At 37.7% G+C, this 22,571-nt stretch overlaps 1 protein-coding gene and 1 long non-coding RNA gene across 2 annotated transcripts; both read right to left on the bottom strand.

The window, feature by feature from the left end:
- Positions 1-4,678: 4,678 nt before the first annotated feature.
- Positions 4,679-5,364, bottom strand: LOC124275458. The gene is made up of 2 exons (XR_006898294.1): positions 5,226-5,364; positions 4,679-5,190 (listed from the first exon to the last, which is right to left on the bottom strand). It is a non-coding gene; the product is annotated as an uncharacterized LOC124275458 (long non-coding RNA).
- A 7,559-nt stretch (positions 5,365-12,923) lies between these two features.
- Positions 12,924-17,324, bottom strand: LOC124275453 (peptidase inhibitor 16-like). The gene is made up of 6 exons (XM_046711022.1): positions 17,295-17,324; positions 15,366-15,546; positions 14,584-14,808; positions 13,809-13,921; positions 13,266-13,300; positions 12,924-13,035 (listed from the first exon to the last, which is right to left on the bottom strand). Exons 2-6 carry the CDS (start codon positions 15,528-15,530, stop codon positions 13,028-13,030), a joined length of 546 nt encoding a protein of 181 aa, XP_046566978.1. The 5' UTR covers positions 15,531-15,546; positions 17,295-17,324; the 3' UTR covers positions 12,924-13,027.
- Between the last annotated feature and the right edge of the window lie 5,247 nt (positions 17,325-22,571).

Here is a 22,571-nt window from a genome sequence, read left to right on the forward strand (position 1 = left end):
AGATAATGGTACGTGTACTCGTTGGATGACTGTTCAGTGACGTATTAGATTACAAGAAGCGCAGATTGTAGTAGAGAGATCGAATGTTAACCTGATGTATCCTCGTAAGTGGAGACAGGCACCGTCATCATTAAACGAATGCCTCTTCTTAAATTCAAAATTGTTTAGAGAGAGAAATTAAAACGACACCAGGACCGTTTTTATTTAAGTGAGGAAAATGGACTTCAATAAACCGCCAATAATGTGTTTGATAGTTTTAATGGATTTGGGTTCGTATGACTGCATTATCAATGCATACACTTTAAGTCAACTTTTCCTTTACGTCGAACCTTTGGTGTCAACATTTCTCAACTTTTGAGGTGCGATTGTGCATGCTCTTTCTACGGAGATTTCAAACAGCGACGTGCAACTTTGAAGCTTTTAGTACAACTCTAAACGTGTTAAGGTTTGCCAGTTTGCCAGTTTGCAAACTAGTTTCCGATTCGAGTTCCAAGTTGGACTTTCACCATGCAAACTATTATTCAGTGTTTCATCAACAATTGACGTGTTTTTGTTTCAGTCTGCTTTTTAGGGCGAGTGCTGCAAATGAGGAAAAATACACTCACTTATTACTTAATGACTGGTATCATGCTTTAGATCTACAGTGAATTCTGCTGTTAATATGTATTTCAGATCATAATGGAATAGTGTTTATCGCTTGATTTACTTTGTAATATCTGCAGCGCAAGGTAGTAAAAGTTCTTGGTCTAGACATGGTTAATGTGTGTCTGGGACATTGCCAATTAGAGTTAACAGTATTCCACCCCCACTGTCTGTCATAAGAGGGGACTGATGAGTTCGGGAGGTCAGCCTGGCCGACTTAGTTAAGGCACATTATCGTGTTCAGATGTTGTAGGTAGATGCTAGTCACAATTGTGTCTGGTCCAGACTGTATTATTTACAGAGTTGTTCAACAAGAGTAGAGTATGTTTATTGGAAAGTATATATAGACAAGAGGACAAATATCAATAAAATGTTTGGTACCTGAACATTTCTATTCAACTGTGTGATTCTTTTTCCCTACTAATGTCTATAACGTGGATGTATTTATGGATGTATTAATTGCACTTATTAGTGCATCATTTCGATCTTCAATAAAACAATTAATACTTGTGACTCAGCGTATTTCCATGAACTAAGTTTTATCTCCAGCATGAACTAACGCCTTTCTCAATAAATATTATGTCAATGGGGGACCTTGGTGGAGCATGTGTACCCAATGTGGTATGTTCATTGTGAACACCAAGAAATGAATGCGTCGGCTCCATGATATCATTCCCTGACGATGTGGATCCTCGTCCATGATTTCAGTTGCTGCTGTTGCTTTATCAGTTATGTAGATGCCGCATTGATATTGATAGAGAAATTGTGTCCTTAGCGTGAACCGACCATCGCTCACTCACTCAGTAGCATATATTGTTCAGCCTCGTGTGTAGCATAGGGGGTCGGATTACACCTGTACGCTATTTGTACTGTCGGGACATATGTTTTCCTGTGTAAAGCAAAAACACAAACACGACAGGTTAACTGATTTAATAATGAACGAAATTATGTCATAAAGATTCATGAGCGTAGTTCTTTTGTTCAATGTATACGTTAATGTCGAGGTTTTAGTTTGTTTGGACTATTGTTGCAAACAATAAACATGCTCATGTCTTCAGAGAAAACTGCTGTCGTCACTCACAGTCGTCTGCTCTGTCTCTTTTTGGAGTTCTTGAAATGGTATTTGATATGTTCAAAGCTTCAAAATACTCACGCTATTTCAGGGAACATGCGGTGATGACATAAGTAAATAGATATTGCTCACATAAGACAGGGTTTGAATTTGGGCGGCAAAGTGTATGATAATCGGAATCCGGTTATGATCATACGCTATATAGTTCCGCCATCACGGTATAACATTGTTACAAATTAAAATCCTCATATATACATGATTTAAATCTACAGTATTGCAGTTTAGATACGGTGTTTATAACTACTTGTATATCGGAACTACACATGTTCGTGAACAATGAATCTAATTCTCCAAAGCTCTCTTTGTATCCATCAGCTGGCTCAGCCTCGATTCTGCAAACCCCATAACCATTGGGTTAATATATTTCGTGTAAGATAAGCATCTTTGACCTCTAATTTCTCGACCCATGAAGATCCGGGTTAGAATAGGCCTTCATGCTTGCAAGAAGCCACTAATGAGATCGTGTGGTCAGACTCGTCTCCTTGGTTGATGCAGGCCATCGTATCTCATTTGCGTAGACTGATGCTCATTAATTGTATCACTAGACAGTCTGGTGGAGACAGATTATTTACAGACCGTCGTCATGTAGATGGAAAACTGGTGAATGCAGTATTCTGTATAGTAAAAACTAACAAACACAAACGTGCAAGGGATCCAAAGAGAACATGAGGTGACATCCCCGGCGTCCGATTCACGGCTACAGGAACGTTGTAAGCAACTAACTACAGCTAAAATGACCTGGGCACAAACCCATTTCAACCTTGGTTCAGATAACATAAAACAGAGTCGGCATTGTTTGTGTTTGCTTCTTTTGCAATCACTTTGCTTTATTTAAACACTTCGAACAGTCAACATCCAGTCGAAAGTCGTCCATTAGTATCCATCCTACGAAGGCTCTATTTCGCTGTAAATACAACAAACAAACATAAAACGATGCCTGAAAGACCTTGTAAATAAGACAATTTTTGTTAATATTCGATAGCACCCTGAATACACGTAGACACACGCACGCACGCACACATATTTTTATATATCTATCTGTATATCTAGATCGCAATTTGTTACGTTTAACCATATATATATATAATGTATGCTTTTCGACCAGCATTGAAATACAAAATAATTACAGTGACGACTTGTATCAAAATCTACTTCACAGTTGTTGAACTTTAAAATGTTGTCATTTACCAGGTTCGTAAGCTTCCTCTCCCATCCAATTACTCCTGGAACATGAAGTAAAATACATAATTTCTTAGACGGGATTTTTTGTTGTGATGGAATGTATCATTGAAGGGCCCTACAATTGAAATACACCAAAGGCATGAAATTAAAGGAACTAAAACTATGAATGTCGATATTTTTTAGGAGGACGTTTATAATATCATTGCGTTGCATCCGAATTTATATATTTCACATCACATAACACAATATGTACTTCCACCTTCGAAATCATTTCATCAGTTCCCTTCTGAAGGTAGTACGTGTACTCCGATTGACAAGATCAGACATGGACCATTATTAATGAAAACGTAATCTCGAATGACATGATCCAATCACTTTCTGGGTGTAGGCTGTGGCGTTAAGCTCAATATTTTGTCATGTTATGGTTACCCAATGAGTCAAACACAAGCACAAACACAAGCACTGGAATCTGTGGAACGCGAATGCCCACACACGGGTAGGCAGATTAAAGTACAAATACTTACCTGGGCTCATAGTAACACACCAGGAACCGTACGTCATTGTAACCTTGGAACTGAGACATATAGGGGCAGTTATTCATTGCACAGCCAAATTCCCGAGTCTCCTCCCAGTTGACCTGGATGATAAATCCATTATTTAGAAGCTACACCGATAAGAATATCATAAATAAAAACGACAAAACCACTTTCAATCTTGAGCATTTTATTTCTAAATGACCATCAAGTAGTGATGATACCAACTGTAAGTAAAAAGATCAAACTCCTGCCACTGCGATGGTATCCGGGGTGAACACATGCAAAGGCAAGGTAATTATTCACCTGAAAACAAATTCACAAAGTCGAAATCACTACCCGTTAGTTTAGATGGTGGTGTCTGATCTGACAAAGGCATCCATACTTCTTTCATGAAGCTGTTCATGAAACAACATGTTCGCAAGAGTGGCATGAAGCTCTTTGAACTCATCATGCAAAGAACATGCGCCCTCGTACATCAAAAGCTGTGACATCAAAGACTGGAACTGGGTTGCTGCGCAACATAAACGAAATGCTGAAAATTGAAATGTTGATTTCATCCTTCTTTATACACAGTCTTGTGGGAACATTACATACTGATAACTGTAAATTGATAATGACGACGATCTGGAACGACTTTGTACTCAGTCAGCCATGCCGTATGATGCTGTTTCATGTGTATTAATGTCAACATGCGTATTCCTCTTATTCGCTGAACAAAATAAACAAACTAAGCGCCATAACATGTATAAACGACAGCAAATGCTCTGAGGAAAGTTATACAATTATACATCTTTGTAACACCTATGCGATAAACTTGAAAACCTTCAACCATCAAAGATGCAGAAAGGGAATGTAAGTATAAAAAAAATCAATCTGAAATCTGTTTAGCCAGATTGTGTTTATGAATCAACATCAGACAGCGTTAACATAAAGTGTTCGCAAAACACGTATCGTCAGTCCTGCCGCACGTGTAATGTAAGATAAGTTTGTATGCAACATAATGAAGCGTAAGAAGGAACCTTGGATTCCCAACAATACCTGTGAGTAATAGCAGCTCTGGGAAGGAGAGCATCCCCTGTCATTGTAGCGGAATGAGTCGACCCCGTTCCTCCAAGCGTTAAAGCCTCTATTCATGAACTCTTCCTCCGATCGGGACGACTGCTCAATGTAGAGGTTCTCGCCGAACTCAGGTCTTGATGAGTATCTGAACTGACATCTGTTTGCATATCTCTGGGCTTGTCTTGCTAATTCTTCGTTCCATCTCTGCAACAAACAGTATTTAAGCTTAAGAATCAATTTGATTTATTCATGAGACCAATGCCAATTTGTCTAAATGCTTACTAGACTGTGATAGGGCCTACATTTCGTACAACAATATACATTTGATTTGGACTTGAAGAATAACAAATGCGAAAATGCTGGGAGGTAACATGTTGGCTGACAAAACAATAACTTATATTTTCTTAAACAACATTTTATCAATTTCCTTTCAGGAAGCGCATGAAAATTTCATCTCATTGTTTAATGTATTCAGCAAAACATGTATGTGTCTCCTTAACTTAACGAGAAAGCTACAACCTCTTACCTACCCGACCGACACTCTGTTCGTTCAAGCAGCATCCACATCAAACCATCCACGCACGCTCACACGCATACACGCAATCAAGCATACATGACTACATTCATACATCTTGAAAGCTGCCGTAAGCTCCATTACTCTTCATGTGAAATACATGTATTTCAATGATTCAATGCTGCAGATTGTTGACAGATTCGTAAAGCTGCGAGTGATAACGGTTAAAGAAAAAAAGAAACTATAAACAGATACGTCACTCAATCAGCATTATTTTGAAATGATTTGTATAAAGACATGCATACACACGAGATAGTTTTCCTCTCCGAACCCATTAGGGAAATCTCCCTCGTTCATCATCTGGCGTCCATCGTTGTGTAGTTGAAGCACGATGTTCTGATATTCTGGCATCATTACATTCGCCATGGAGACGCCCAAGACGCCCAGAAAAACTACGGTCCACATCATTGTGATATTGGAAGATCTGTCAACGTTATGAAAATATATATTTCTTAACATTTACTGTGCCTGTATTGCAGTCGAATAAGTGAATTAATCCTTCAGTTATCATTATTTTAATTAGCTCGGACACACCATGCAATTACTTAACATTGTTTACACAGGATCCTCGTAAATCGGTTCATAGCAAAAAACGTGTGAGTGCAACTCATCACTGTATAGTTGAAATTTCGCCGAATCAACGTGAAATGTTACCCTATTCACATGAAACGGAGAGCGAATTTGGTTATCTGAATAATACCAATCAAACGCCTTACCCCATTAATTTGATCGATGGCAGCCATTTGCGAAGTCAAAACTTCTATATGGTACTTGCCTTATTATTCATCAAATTCTAAAATGCCAGTCAAACAGATGACTGCTGAGCTTAACATTATGCCATCTATGCAGTTACATACATATATGGACAGCATCTACACAGTATCCCCACAGAAGAGACAACCATTCCGATTTATTCCGCTTTAGACCCGTATAACGTCGGATTCTTGAGAAAAACCGTGATGTTTGACATTTAACACTAAATTCGGAAATATTCTAGGTAGGCATGAACACGAACTGAGGTTTTGAGCAACGCATGTTAAGGCTTTTGAACCTACAAACTCTTTGTCTACATTTCATTATGACACACATACCAGTGAAAACCTCCGTTACTTCTGCATGTATACTGAGGGGAACAAATAAGGGAACACCACTTGTTATCTCTCCCGTTGTTCTCTCCCGAAACTACTGGAATTGACATTTTGGGACATGGCAATCTGTCTGGTCACTTAATCTCTCAAAAATTATTTATGGCCCTATAAGAAATATCATACATATGAAAACTGAATAAACAATAATACACCGAAAACTGAAAAGCTCATATTTTTTTAGTGTGGTTGAAGGAAGTTCAGTTTATTGCTTACAAAAATACGTTACTTTTGCACTATGTTAAATCATGAATTATATAGAGAATATTCATGAAACTGCACAAATGAATTTTGAGAATCCTTTTCTTTCTTCTTGAATTGAATAAAATCTGTTTAAACCACATATATTTATATTAAATTACCTGTGGTGGTTATTTTGTACAAATTTCAATTGTTATGTTAAATAATGCTAATACTGCTAATAGTGTTAATATTTTGTGAGAGAGCTAACACTTGCCAAATATGTGCCCAGTCCTCAGAAACAATGTCAAAATGAAAGTTGGACATCAAACATGCTCTTACCTCAAGGGAGCTGATTCCACTGTTGGAAGACGTTCGTGGGCCCGCCCGGTGAAGCCCTTCTTATATAATTGTGCCATTAATTAAAATGCAATCCCGTCTTTTAACTACTATACAGATGTTACTGATTAACAGTTGATCATATTATTACATGCTTTGATGTTTAGGGTGCTGATTATTATAATATTACGAATTAGGTGCATATGTATCTTATCACAGAATATTATCGGGCAATCACTTCAGTGTTTAAATCATTATAGTAATGTTCAGTTGTACATTGATCATTTCACAGAACTGTGAACATAATTGTACACTGAATGAATTTCATTGTATCTAGAAAAAAAATATACAAAATGCACTAAAGAGAGCTCGGACGATCCTTGCACTGTCTGTACTGGCTTGCCCTATTATGAACAGTTTATATTAGCCATTCAGAAACGAAATTATAATTATTATTACATATGTTTCTTATAATAATAATGTGATTTATATTCTTGAGAAAGTGAGTATTGTCTCAGAATGGAGCACCATATTATACCCTGAGTTTCCATGTCATGTCTTGTGACACAATCAAAGTCACCAAGCCTTATCACCTTATCCGTTTACCTGCCTTATAACAAGCACATATTGCCTGTCCTAGGTGGAATCGACAGAGGATATCCCCAAATACTACATACGATCAAGTCATTGCTCAGAACACGTTACAACTAAGCACATTATATTCTGAGAATCGTTTAAGATATCCATGTCATTTTGGAGTAAAAAAGAAACAGAAAACTCCTTTTATGTGAAAACTGTTGCTGCATATCAAACAGTTCGGAAACAATTTACTATGCACTTATATGTATTAAACAACGATCATGATAAAAACTGCCATATATAAGTCGACACTAAACATTTTAATAGTCATTAAAAATCACAACTACAGTGCGTAAAGGCAGACTGGGACGGCAGGGTAGCCTAGTGGTTAGAGCGTCCGCTCATCAGGCCGAAGACCCGGTTTTGATTCTCCACGTAGGTACAATGTGAGAAGTGAAATGTGTCCCCCGTCTTGGTGTTTCTGTCATATTTAAAAAAGCGGCGTTAAACTAAACTCACCTACTCACTAAAACAGAAATCGATTTACGATTCAGAGTATTGTGTTTGGGAATCACGATCAAATAATTATTATCCCAGATGTTTGTGTAAAGTGCACATATTGTGCCCGGCCGATGACGTTGTAATAACACATGCAAAGGTAAGGAAATATTTACCTCGAGAAACAAAAACATGGGAAAGCAATATGCTACATGTATATGAAAAAAATAAACATAATTTTGACCAGTGATGCGTAAAACCGTGCATCATGTGAATCGAATGCTATGAGATGCCTTTGAGGTAGTATGAAGCTGGTTTTGTATTATATTTGTTTTTCAAACGTTTGGACAAAAGAAAGTTTGGAAGTCCCATGGTGAAATCAACATCAGTACATGTAAGAAATTTCAACTCGGAGTAGGGGGAGCATTCCTCGTCACTGAAGTGGGATGTATCTTCCTTGTATTAATAAGAAAGGTCGTTTTGGCAATATTATATCACTATGAATCTGTATGCAAAGATGTAAATATTGAGACAGATGAGGTTGTTTCACTTGTTTCTCAGGTTTGCCAATCAGTAGAAATCTCTAAAATCACAGGAAATGACATTGTACGGTTTCACCTAACGACTTTAGAGCATAAGTGAAAAGATCCAAGCCAGGCACGATAAAGTAATTGAGATGAGAGCCTTTAATTACATTCATGTGATACAATTATGATAAAATCATTAGGAAAAATTGATTACTTAGAAATCCTGCCAGTACGAAAGAAGAACGTATGTCACATACTTGTGTACTGGCTGGGCACTGTTTGATGTTTAATGGTGCATTTATGATTATAGGATTTCAGGGAACGGAAACTACATTGCAGAGATGCTAAAAGCTACTGATCGTGGGTTCGAACCCTAGTTTCCGATTATATCATAAGCACCATGCCACTGCTCGTGTATCGACCAGCATTGTTCCAAAATTTAGCTAACATGCTGTTGTGAAGCATGGTTACACTGACATGGTGTTGAACCCAACAAACCAATTTAGGAACTGTTTCTATCTGATGCCATTGTCAGGTAATGGAACGTGTGTACTGGTTAGATGACTGTTCAGTGACGTATTAGATTACATGAAGCGCATATTGGAGTGGAGAGAACGAATAACCTGATGTATCCTCGTAAGTGGAAACAGGTTCCGTCATCATTATACGAATATATCTCTTCTTAAATTCAAAATTGTTTCGAGGAAGAGGTTATGACGAAACCACTGCCCTCTTTATTTAATTGAGGAAAATGGACTTCAACAAACTTTCAATAATCTGTTTGATAGTTTTAATCTATTTGTGTTCGTATGACTGCATTATCAATGCATACACTTTAAGTCAACTTTTCCTTTACGTCGAACCTTTGGTGTCAACATTTCTCAACTTTTGAGGTACAATTGATCAACTCTTGCTACGGAGATTTCAACTAGCGACTTACAACAATGAAGGCTTTAGTACAACTTCTAAACATGTTAAAGTAGACATGTACAAGAACATGAACATGACAGTTATCAAAATAGGTTCCGATTCGAGTTTCAAGTTGGACTTTCACCATACTTATTTAGTGTTTCATCAGGTGAACAATTGACTTGTTTTTTTTTCATTTTTCGGACGCGTGCTTCTGATGGGGAAAGATACACTCACGTATTACTTAACCACTGGTATCGTGCTATAGATACCAGTAATAGTAATAGATATTTCAGATGATTATGGAAGAGTGTTATCACTTTATTTAATTTGTAATATCTGTAGTGCAAGGTAGTAAACAATAAAGGTCTAGACGTGGTTAATGTGTGTGTGATATTGCCAATTTGAGTTAACAGTATTGCACACACACCTTGACTGTCATAAGAGGGGGTCTAATGAGTTCTTTTTTTCTTATTTTTTTTATTCATTTCCTTAGTTACAAAGATACATACATGTTGTTATCACAGATGTGAGTGGGTGAATATGGTTTAACGCCTCTTTTAGGAACACTCCAGCAATATCATGGAGGTGGACACCAGAAATGGGTTCCACACAGATTAACCGTGTGGGGAATAGAACCCGGGTCTCCGTCGTGACGAGCCAAAGCCTCAACCACTGGGCTACTCTGCCGCCTCAGTAACAGAAGCAATATACAAGTAAAAAAAGTTGAACAGCTTCTATAGGGTGGTTGAATATAGTCTATTATTGAGATATGTAATGAAATGAAACCATTTTGTTCAAAATTTTCCACGTCATTGTCTCTTTTGAAAATACTTTTTTTCTGCAAGAAAGATGGATTTTAAGGTTTTCAGATACTTGATTAATTTGTGAATTGTTTCTTATTTAATATTACATAAACAGATATGTCTCTTTGCAGAGAAAAGGATATGGTTTAGTATTTTGTTGGCTTGTGAAGTACCAACCAAACTAGATATTTTGTTATGAAATACACAATGCCATTTAGAAAGTGGTCAAATGTAACATATGCTATATTTGGGATTACACTTTCTTAGTAAAGTACAGATTCTAACACTTTTTTGTGGCTTGAGTCCCGTCCGGGATTCAAACCCACACCCTCAGAGTCAGGCACCTAATCGCCAGCACACAAAGTCAGACGCCTAGACCGCTCAGCCACCGCGGCTTCCACAGATATTTTGTTATTTTGATTGTTTTGTTAAGGTATGTATTGATCAAGATCTCAATCCCATTCCAAAATGTCTTGGTTTCATTACAATTCCAGCATACATGACAGATTGTTTCCTCTAGGTTATTAAAAATACCCTGCATGTGCCAGAATATATTAGTTTCATTTTCAAAAGCTCCCCTTTGGAATGTATTGTTCCATGTGAGAATGTAAACTGAAAATCAAGAGTCTGGCCGACTTAGTTGATGAATATTTTCGTGTTCAGATTTTGTAGGTAGATGATTGTCACCCGTTTGTCTGGGTTACGGAGTTATTCAACAAAAGTAGAGAATGTTTATTGGAAATTAAGACAAAAGATTATCAATAAAACGTTGGAGCCTTGACATTTCTATATTCAAATTTGTGATTCTTATATTCCTACCAATGTCTACAACGTGGATGTGTTTATGAATGTATTATTTGCACTTATCAGCTTATCGTTCTGATCTTCAATAAACAATTGTTACTTGTGACACAGCGTATTTCCATGAATTAGGTTTTATCTCAACCACTTGGGCCAATGTGCCTTGTTCATTGTGAACACCAAGGAAGGGATGCGTCGGCTCGATGACATTATACCCTGACGATGTTGATCCTCGTCAATGGCTTTAGCTGATGGTGCTTTGTCTGCATCAGTTATGTAGATGCCGCCTCAATATTGATGGAGAAATTGTGTCCGAAGCGTTAGACAACCGTCACTCACTCACTCAGTAGTAAATATCGTTCACTCTCATGTATAGCATAGGGGTCAGATTACTCCTCTTTGTACGCTATTTGTACTGTCAGGACATTTGTATTCCTGTGTAGAGCAATACAACAGGACATGTACAGGTTAACTGATCTAATATTGAACATAAATATGACAATATAGTTCTTTTGTACAATATATACGTTAGTTCCGAGGTTTTCGTTTGTTTGAACTGTTGTTGTAAACAATTAATCAGCTCATGCCGTCTGAGAATAATGCTGTCTTCACTCACTCTTCTCTGCTCTGTCTGTTTCGGGAGTTCTTGCAGTGGTGTTTGACATGTTCAAGGCTTCAAAATTTTGACGCCATTTCAGTCAACATGCGACAATCAGTAAATAGATCTTACTCACTAGTACTGTGAATGAGTGAGTATGCAATACGTCGCTTTTAGCATTATTCCAGCAATATCACGGCGGGGGACACCAGAAATGGGCTCACACATTTTATCCATGTCGGGATTCGAACTCGTGTCTTCGTCGTAACGAGTTGACGCTTTAACCACTAGGCTACTATGGACATGCGCTGTATAGTTCCGCCATCAGGGTATATCGTTGTTACCAATTCAAATCCTCATATTGCAGTACACTTGGACAAAGTACTGTGACTATGTGTCCCAGTCCACCCAGCTGTGAATGGGTACCTCGAAAGGATGAGAAAATTGCAATAACTCGGTGCGCCTAGTGGCAGCAAGAGTTGTATGATCCCCAGGGAGTTGAGCTTGATAATACGACGTTCCGTTGAGAATGACATCCAGTGATCGAGGGAAAAAAACAAAGCGCATTTGAGCAGCTGAGCTGGATATCGGCGCTATACATATGTATGTATGTATGTATGTATGTATGTATGTATGTATGTATGTATGTATGTATGTATGTATGTATGTATGTATGTATGTATGTATGTATGTATGTATGTATGTATGTATGTATGTATGTATGTACGTATGTACGTATGTACGTATGTATGTATGTATGTATTTTTAAAGTTACATTATTGCAGTTTAGATACGGTGCTTATGACTACTTATGTATATCGGAATTACACATGTTCGTGAGCAAGAAATCTAATTCTCCAAAGCTCTCACTGTATCCCTCAGCTGGCTGTTTCGATTCTCCAAACTCATAACCACAGGCTAGGATTAATATATTTTGTGTGAAATAAGCATCTTTGACCTGTATCTCTTTGTAATTTTCTCGACCTGTGACGATCCGGGATGGAATTGGCCTTAATGCTTGTCGTAAGAAGCGATTAATGGGATCGGGTGGTCAGACTCGCTTACTTGGTTGATGCAAGCCATCGAATCCCATTTGCGTAGATCGATGCTCATTATTTCTATCACTAGATAGTCTGACGGATACAGATTATTTACAGACCGTAGTTATGTATTCTGAATTGTACAAACTAACAAACAAAAAACGCGCACAAGAGATCCAGACAAGAACTTGAAGTGGTATCACCGGCCTCCGATTCACGGCTATAGGAGTGTTGTAAGCAACTAACTAGAACTGGACACCTGGGCACGAAATAACCTGACCTTGGCACGCACTAAACTGACCGTGCCACGAACTAGACTGATCATGCCACAAACTCGATTCAACCCTGGTTCAGATGACATAAAACAGAGTTGGCATTGTTTGTGGTTGCTACTTTTGCAATCACTTTGCTTTATTTAAACACTTCGAACAGGCAGCATCCGGTCGAAAGTCGTCCATTATTATCCATCCTACGATGCCTCTATTTCGCTGTAAATAAAACAAACAAACATAAAACGATGCTTGATAGAGCTTGTAAATGAAGACGAATTCCTTAATTTTTGATAGTATCCTGCCACATTGTATAGTCAAGAGGCGTTCCAGATTTCATCACGCCTTTCGACCTGCAGTGAGATACATAATAATTGCAGTGACGACTTGTATTAAAACTTACTTATGTAAAGACAACAGTTGTTGAATTTCAAAATGTTGACATTTACCTGGTTCGTAAGCATCCTCTCCCATCCAGTTACCCCTGAAACATGAAGTAAAATACATTATGTCTTGGACGGAATTCTGTTGTTGTGATGGAATGTATCACTGAAGGGGGCTGCAAGTGAAATAAACCAAAGGCATGAAATAAAAGGAACTAATGATATTAATGTCGTTATTATTGAGGAGTACGTTCACAATACAATGGCACTGAATCTGAATGCAAGATCTAATATTTCACATCACATAACACAGTGACGTATTACACATGCAGAAAAGAAGCCGAAGTTTATGTACATCCACCATCAAAATCATTTCTTCAGTTCCCTTCTGAGGGTAGTACATGTATTCTGATTATCGGACATGGACCACTACTAATGAACAAACAATCTCGAATTACTTGATCCAGTCAATTTCTGTAGGATGTGGCGTTAAACTCACTTTTTTGTTATGGTCACCCAGTGAGTCGCTGCATGCAAAACACCAACACTGGAATCTGTGGGCCGTGAATGACCACACACGGACAGGCAGATTAAAGTACAAATACTTACCTGGGCTCATAGTAACACACCAGGAACCGTACGTCATTGTACCCTCGGAACTGAGACATATAGGGGCAGTTATTCATTGCACAGCCAAATTCCCGAGTCTCCTCCCAGTTGACCTAGATGAGACATCCATTTTAAGACGTTACACTGATTAGAATATCGTAAATGATAACGACAAATAGCCGTTTTGTCCACTGGAATCTTGATCTTGTTTCCGGTACAATGTCTGACATCTATTTTCAGAAACTGCTACTCGGAGTTTGGCGAGAAAATATACAATGCAAATGTATTCACAATGTTTCAAGATACACTTATCGCATAGCTATACTGATAGCTGTAAATGATAATTACGACGATCTCGAACCATGACATGTGTTGCTGTTTCGTGTGTATTAATGTCAACATCTGTATACCTCCTAGTCGCAGAACAAAACAAACAAACAAACTTTTTGCCTAAACTTGTATGAACCACAACAACTGCTCTGAGGAAATGTCAAAGAAATATATAATTAGACATCTTTGTAAAACCTATACGATAAACATGAATACCTTTAACCATCAAAGGGGTTGTAAGTACAAGAAAAAAATCAGTATGAAATCTGTTTTGTATGATTGTGTTTATGAATCAACATCAGCCAGTGTTAACACCCAGTGTTCGCAAAACACTTAAAGTCAGTCTTGCCCCACGTGTAATGTAAGATAATTTTGCATTAGATGTTATAATATAGTTTCCACAAAATATGAAACGTTAGAAGGAACCTTGGATTCCCAACAATACCTGTGAGTAATAGCAGCTCTGGGAAGGAGAGCATTGTCTGTCATCGAAGCGGAATGAGTCGACCCCGTTCCTCCAAGCGTTAAAGCCTCTACTCATGAACTCTTCCTCCGATCGGGACGACTGCTCAATGTAGAGGTTCTCGCCGAACTCAGGTCTTGATGAGTAACTGAACTCACATCTGTTTGCATATCTCTCGGCTTGTCTTGCTAATTCTTCATTCCATCTCTGGACAAACAGTATTTAAGCTTAAGAATCAATTTGATTTATTCATGAGACCAGTACCAATATGTCTACATGCTTACTGGACAGAACTTGGGGATACAATTTCGTACAACAATATACATTTGGTTTTGACTTGAAGTATAAGAAATGCGAAAATGCTGGGAAGTAATATGTTGGCTGACAAAAAATAAACTTTTTTTTTTCTTAAAAAACATTTTATTAATTTCCTTTCAGGAAGTGCATGAAAATTTCGGTATGTGCCTCCTTATCATAGCGCGAACGCTATAACTTCTTATCTACCCGACCGACACTCTGTTCGTTCAAGCAGCATCCACACCATTCCATCCATGCACACCCACACGCATACATGCATACATTCGACCTTAAACTCCATTACTCTTCATGTAAAATATTTGAATGATTCAATGCTGCAGATTGTTGAAAGATTTGTAAAGCTATGAGTGATAATCGTTAAAGAAAGAAAAAAAGAAAATATAAACATATAAGTAATCCAATAAGCATTATTTTGAAATGCTTTGTGTACTGTCATGAATACTCACAACAAAGGCATAGTTTTCCTCTCCGTACTCATTAGGGAAATCTCCCTCGTTCATCATCTGGCGTCCCTCGTTGTGAAGTTGAAGCATGATGTTCTGATATTCTGGCATCAATACATTCGCCATGGAGACGCCAAAGACGCCCAGAAAAACTACGGTCCACATCATTGTGATATTGAAAGATCTGTCAACGTCATGAAACCAGATTACTTAGATTTGTTTATTTTTGGCATCACTTCACACCGTTGGCGTACGATACCACACAATTACCAAACATTGTTAGCACAGGATCCTCGTAAACCGGCTCACAAGAAAAACGTGTGCCTGTCTGAATCAAATCACCACTGTATAGTTGAAATTTCGTCGAAGCGACGTGAAATTATACCCTATTCACATGAAACGGAGAGCGATTTTGGTTATGTGAATAATACCAAAATCAGTCGCCTTACACCGTTAATTTGATCTATGGCAGCCATCTGCGAATTTAAAAGAACCCTAAACAAAATCTAGTCACACCATACGGTTATATGACGGCTTTCTTTAAATGACCGAGTCTAGACCAGGCACTGCTGAGCTGATGACAAGTACGATACTTTATGGATGGCAACTTCTTTATTTTATTATGATGCTTGATACCGCTGTCAGGCACCAAAATAGTATAGACTGAAGTAATGATGCACAGGTGATGGCAATGCACTATTATAATTATAATCAATGTTTTAGAATGCGGGAAAATGAAAAGGAAAGGAACGTTTATCGAATAAACAGACAATAAAATTGTGGCAACAAAAGGAAAGTGAGACGAAGGTATCAAGGTAGAAGCTACAAGTGTTGGTTGCCTGGGTCTATATACATGTAAACGTCACAAAATGAAACTGTATATAGGAAATCAAAATATATATTGGAACTGTATATCTACTTAAATACACAGTAAGAACTAAATTAAATTGAATATTGAGCTGCCCTGCCTCTGATATCACTTTCCGCCTATTAAGGTTTAAGTTGAATGTTTTTCTCAGAAAGTCCATTTCGACATTTCAAATGTATGTATATTAGCTATTGTATGAAAATCTTCAAACACACCATGTTTGTATTTAGAGAAATGTTAATTTGTTGATAATGTATCTTCAATACTAACGTCTAAATCGTCAAACAAAGGATTACATTTCGTTGTATAAAAATAGTTAAAATATCAAACTTGTATTCAGGCAAATAGTCAAACTTGTTATCTTTCCCGTTGTCATGCCTAACTTGTACAAACCAGGAAACTACTGGAATTGACATTTTGGGACATGGCAGTCTCTCTTGTCATTTAATCTCATAGCCGCCACACATTAATTATTATTTATGGCCCTATAAGAAATATCATGCAAATGACAATTGAATAAACAATAATATACCGAAAATTGAAAACAGTGAAATATCGCATTCAGTCATTTTTTCTTTTGAAATAAAATTTCTGAAATGATTTCCCCTGTAAATCAGGGAATCCAGTACGTTAAGCTCATATACTAACTTTTAATGTTGTTGAAGGAAGTTCAGCGGATTGCGTACAAAGGAATGCTACTTTTGCACTAAGTTAAATCATGAATTATTTTGAGAATATCCATTAAACTGCACAAATGAATTTCGAGAAAACGAAGGTGCCCCTCTTAAGTCGGTTTTACAAAATGGGAGCTCCCATCTCAACTAAACCAAAATGTTCAATTGTCACACTGTCTATGGGTAGATGTATTAACCAGATTGATCTAAAAAGATCTAAATATATTTACAATAAATTACCTGTGATGGTTATTTTGTGCAGATGTCAATTGTTATGTTTAAATAATGCTAATACTGTTAACGGTTTGTGAGGGGGCTAAACGTTGCCAAATATGTGCCCAGTCCTAACAAACGATGTGAAAATGAAAGTCCGACATCACACGTTCTTACCTCAAGGGAGCTGATTCCACTGTTCGAAGACGTTCGTGTGCCTGCCTATTGAAGCCCTTCTTATATAAATGTACCATTAATTAAAATGCAATCATGTCTTTTAACCATAAAGATGTTACTAATAAACACTTGATCATATTATAACATGCTTTGATGTTCAGGGTTCTGATTATCATAATATTACGTATTACGTGCATACGTATCTCATCAGAGAATACTATCGGGCAATCACTTTCAGTGTTTAAATCATTATAGCGATGTTCAGTTAGTACATTCATCATTTCACAGAACTGCAAACATAATTGTACAATTAATTAATTTCATTGTATCGAGAAAACAAATACAAAATGGACCAAAGACCTTTTGTTTCGGACGATCCAGCACAATCTGTACTGGCTTACCTTAGATCAGGTGATATTAGCCCTTCAAGGAAGAAATTATAATTATTATTACATAAGTTTAATTATAATAACAATGTGATTTATATTCTAGAGAAAGTGAGTATTGTTTCAGAATGGAGCACCTTATTGTACCCTGACCCTTATCCTCTTATCCGTTTACCTGCCTTACAACAAGCACATATTGCCTATCCTGAGGTGGAATCGACAGAGGATATCCCCAAACACTACATACGATCAAGTCATTTCTCAGAACACGTTATAAACTAAGCACATTGTATTCTGAGAATCGTTTAAGATATCCATGCCATTTTGGAGTACAAAAGAAACAGAAAACTCCTTTTATGTGAAAACTGATCATGATAACAACTGCCATAACTTCCTAGTGGTTAGAGCGTCCGCTCGTCAGGTCATAGACCCGGGTTTGATTCCCCACATGGGTATAATGTGAGAAGCGCAATGTGTCCCCCGTTTTGGTGTTTCTGTAATATTTAAAAAGCGGCGTTAAACTAAACTCACCTCCTCACTAAAACAGAACCCATTTACGATTCAGAGTATTGTGTTTGGGAATCACGATCAAATAATGATTATGCCAGATGTTTGTGTAAAGTGCACATATTGTGCCCGGTCGATGGCGTTGTAATAACACATGCAAAGGCAAGGAAATATTTACCTCGAGAAACGAAAACATGGGAAAACAATATTCTACATGTATATGAAAAAATAAACATAATTTTGACCAGTGATACGTAAAACCGTGTTAACCCTCATGCATCATGTGAATCGAATACTATGAGATGCCTTTGAGGCAGTATGAAGCTGCTTTGTATTATATTTGTTTTCTAAACGTTTAGACAAAAGAAAGTTTGGAAGTCCCATGGTGAAATCAACATCAGTACATGTAAGTAATTTCAACTCTGAGTAGGGGGAGCATTCCTTGTCACTGAAGCGGAATGTATCTTCCTTGTATAAATAAGAAAGGTCGTTTTGGCAATATTATATCAATATGAATCTGTATGCAAAAATGTAAATGTTGAGACAGATGAGGTTGTTTCACTTGTTTCTCAGGGGGGAAGCATTCCTTGTAACACAAGTGGGATGTATCTTCCTTGTAATAATAAGAAAGATGACACAATCCCTCTTGTCGTTTGGGCAATATTATATCCCTATGCATCTGTATGCAAAGAGGTTGTTTCAGCAGCATCAGCTAAAGTCATTGACGAGGATCCACATCGTCAGGACATAATGTCATCGAGCCGACGCATCCCTTCCTTGGTGTGAACATGGCACATTGGCCCACATGGTTGAGATAAAACTTAATTCATGGAAATACGCTGTGTCACAAGTTATAATTGTTTATTGAAGATCAGAACGATAAGCTGATAAGCGCAAATATTACATTCATAAACACATCCACGTTGTAGACATTGGTAGGAATATAAGAATCACAAATTTGAATATAGAAATGTCAAGGCTCCAACGTTTTATTGATAATCTTCCTATTGTCTATAAGACACTTTTGTCTTACTTTCCAATAAACATTCTCTACTTTTGTTGAATAACTCCGTAACACAGACAAACTGGTGACTATCATCTACCTAAAAAACCTGAACACAAAAATATTCATCAACTGAGTCGGCCAGACTCTTGATTTTCAGTTTACATTCTCACATGGAACAATACATTCCAAAGGGGAGCTTGAAAATGAAACTAGTAGATTCTGACACATGCAGTTTTTGCAATGACCTACAGGAAACAATCTGTCATGTATACTGGAATTGTAATGAAACCAAGACATTTTGGAATGAGCTTGAGATCTGGATCAATAAATACCTTAACAAAGAAATCAAAATAACAAAAATATCTAGTTTGGTTTGGTACTTCACAAGCCAACAAAATACTAAACCATATCATTTTCTCTGCAAAGAGACATATCTGTTACTGAGGCGGCAGTGTAGCCTAGTGGTTGAGGCTTTGGCTCGTGACGCCGGGGACCTGGTTCTATTCCCCACACGAGTAATCTGTGTGGGACCCATTTCTGGTGTTACCTCCATGATATTGCTGGAGTGTTCCTAAAAGCGGCGTTAAACCGTATTCACTCACTCACATCTGTGGTAATAATATGTATGTATGAATGTAACTATGGAAATGAATAAAAAAGAAAAAGAAAAAAAAAGAACTCATTAGACCCCTCTTATGACAGTCAAGGTGTGTGGAATACTGCTAACTCAAATTGGCAATGTCTGACACACACACACACACACACACACACACACACACACACACACACACACACACACACACACACACACACACACACACACACACACACACATTAACCACGTCTAGACCTTGATTGTTTACTACCTTGCACTACAGATATTACAATTTAAATAAGGTGATAACACTCTACCATAATCATCTGAAATATCTATTACTATTACTGGTATCTACAGCACGATACCAATGGTTAAGTAATACGTGATTGTATCTTTCCCCATCAGAAGCATGAAAGTTTTTTCACCTGATTAAACACTGAATAAGTATGGTGAAAGTCCAACTTGAAACTCGAATCGGAAACTTTTTTGATAACTGTCATGTCCATTTTGCAAAGGTTCTTGTACATGCCACTGTTTGAAATCTCCGTAGAAAGAGTTGATCAATTGTACCTCAAAAGTTGAGAAATGTTGACACCAAAGGTTCGACGTAAAGGAAAAAGTTGACTTAAAGTGTGAGCATTGATAATGCAGTCATACGAACACAAATCCATTAAAACTATCAAACAGATTATTGGAGGTTTCTTGAAGTCCATTTTCCTCAATTAAATAAAGAGGGCAGTGGTTTCGTCATAATATCTCCCTCGAAACAATTTTGAATTTAAGAAGAGATATATTCGTATAACGATGACTGAGTGTGTCTCCATTTACGATGATCCATCAGGTTAAGATTCGATCTCTCTACTCCAATCTGCGCTTCATGTAATCTAATACGTCACTGAACTGCCATCCAATGGGTACACGTACCATTACCTGACAATGACATCAAATAGAAACAGTTCCTAAATTGGTTCGTTGGGTTCAACACCATGTCAGTGTAACCGTGCTTTACAACAGCATGTTAGCTAGATTTTGAAACAATGCTGGTCGATACACGAGCAGTGGCATGGTGCTTGTGATATAATCAGAAACTAGGGTTCGAACCCACGATCAGTAGATCATTAGCATCTCTGCTATGCAGTTTCCGGTCCCTGAAATCCTATAATCACCAGTTCCCCCGGGTATGAAGTAAGAGTCAGATGATTAATTATGTGAGATCAAATCGATCATATATGTCTTTGAATGAGGTGACCCTGAAATTCAAAACATCACACGGCAGTATTTAGAATTGTCAAGAGATACTCACGATAGTTAATCATCATCCTAGCATATGTAATAAGTATGGATTATATGTTCTTCTTGCCAACTACCAGGATTTCAAATGAATTAATTTTTTCAAATGATTTTATAATTGCGTCACATTAATGTAATTAACAGCTCACATCTAAATACTTCATCGTGCCTGGCATGGATCTTTTCACTAATGCTCTTATGGAGAAATTGTGTCCGAAGTGTTAAACAACTGTCACTCACTGACTCAGTAGTAAATATCATTCACTCTCATGTATAGCATAGTGGTCAGATTACTCCTCTTTGTACGCTATGTAACTGTCAGGACTTTTGTATTCCTGTGTAGAGCAAACACAACAGGACAGGTTAACTGATCTAATAATGAACATAAATATGACAATGTGTGTGTAGTTCTTTGTACAATATATACGTTAGTTACGAGGTTTTCGTTTGTTTGAACTGTTGCTGTAAACAATTAACCAGCTCACGCCGTCAGAGAATAGTGCTATCTTCACTCACTGTTCTCTGCTCTGTCTCTTTCGGGAGTTCTTACAATGGTGTTTGACATGTTCAAAGCTTCAAACTTTTGACGCCATTTCAGTCAACACGCAGCAGTGACATCATTATATAGATATCACTCACTACTACAGTGAGTGGGTGAGTAAGTATAGCTTTACGCCGTTTTTGCAGCAATATCATGGCGGGGTACACCAGAAATGGGTTCACACATTTTATCTATGTGGGATTCGAACTCGTGTCTTCGTCGTGACGAGTTGACGCTTAAACCACTAGGCTACTATGGTCATGCGCTGTATAGTTCCGCCATCACGGTATATCGTTGTTAAGAAATTCAAATCCTCATATGTACTTTTAAAGTTACATTATTGCAGTTTAGATACGGTGCTTATGACTACTTATGTATATCGGAATTTACATGTTCGTGAGCAAGAAATCTAATTCTCCAAAGCTCTCATTGTATCCCTCAGCTGGCTGTTTCGATTCTCCAAACTCATAACCACAGGATTAATATATTTTGTGTGAAAGAAGCATCTGTGACCTGTATCTCTTTGTAATTTTCTCGACCTGTGACGATCCGGGTTGGAATTGGCCTTAATGCTTGTCGTAAGAACCAAATAATGGGATCGGGTGGTTAGACTCGCTTACTTGGTTGATGTAGGCCATCGAATCCCATTTGCGTAGATCGATGCTCATTATTCTATCACTAGATAGTCTGACAGATACAGATTATTTACAGACCGTCGTTATGTATTCTGAATTGTACAAACTAACAAACAAAAACGTGCACAAGAGATCCAGACAGAACTTGAAGTGGTATCACCGGCCTCCGATTCACGGCTATAGGAGTGTTGTAAGCAACTAACTAGAACTGGACACCTGGGCACGAACTAAACTGACCTTGGCACGCACTAAACTGACCTTTGCACGCACTAAAACAGACATGGCACGAACTAAACTGACCTTGGCACGAACTA

The sequence above is a fragment of the Haliotis rubra genome, unplaced genomic scaffold (assembly GCF_003918875.1).
Source record: "Haliotis rubra isolate DU_JTF1 unplaced genomic scaffold, ASM391887v1 Scf2, whole genome shotgun sequence".
NCBI lineage: Eukaryota > Metazoa > Mollusca > Gastropoda > Lepetellida > Haliotidae > Haliotis > Haliotis rubra.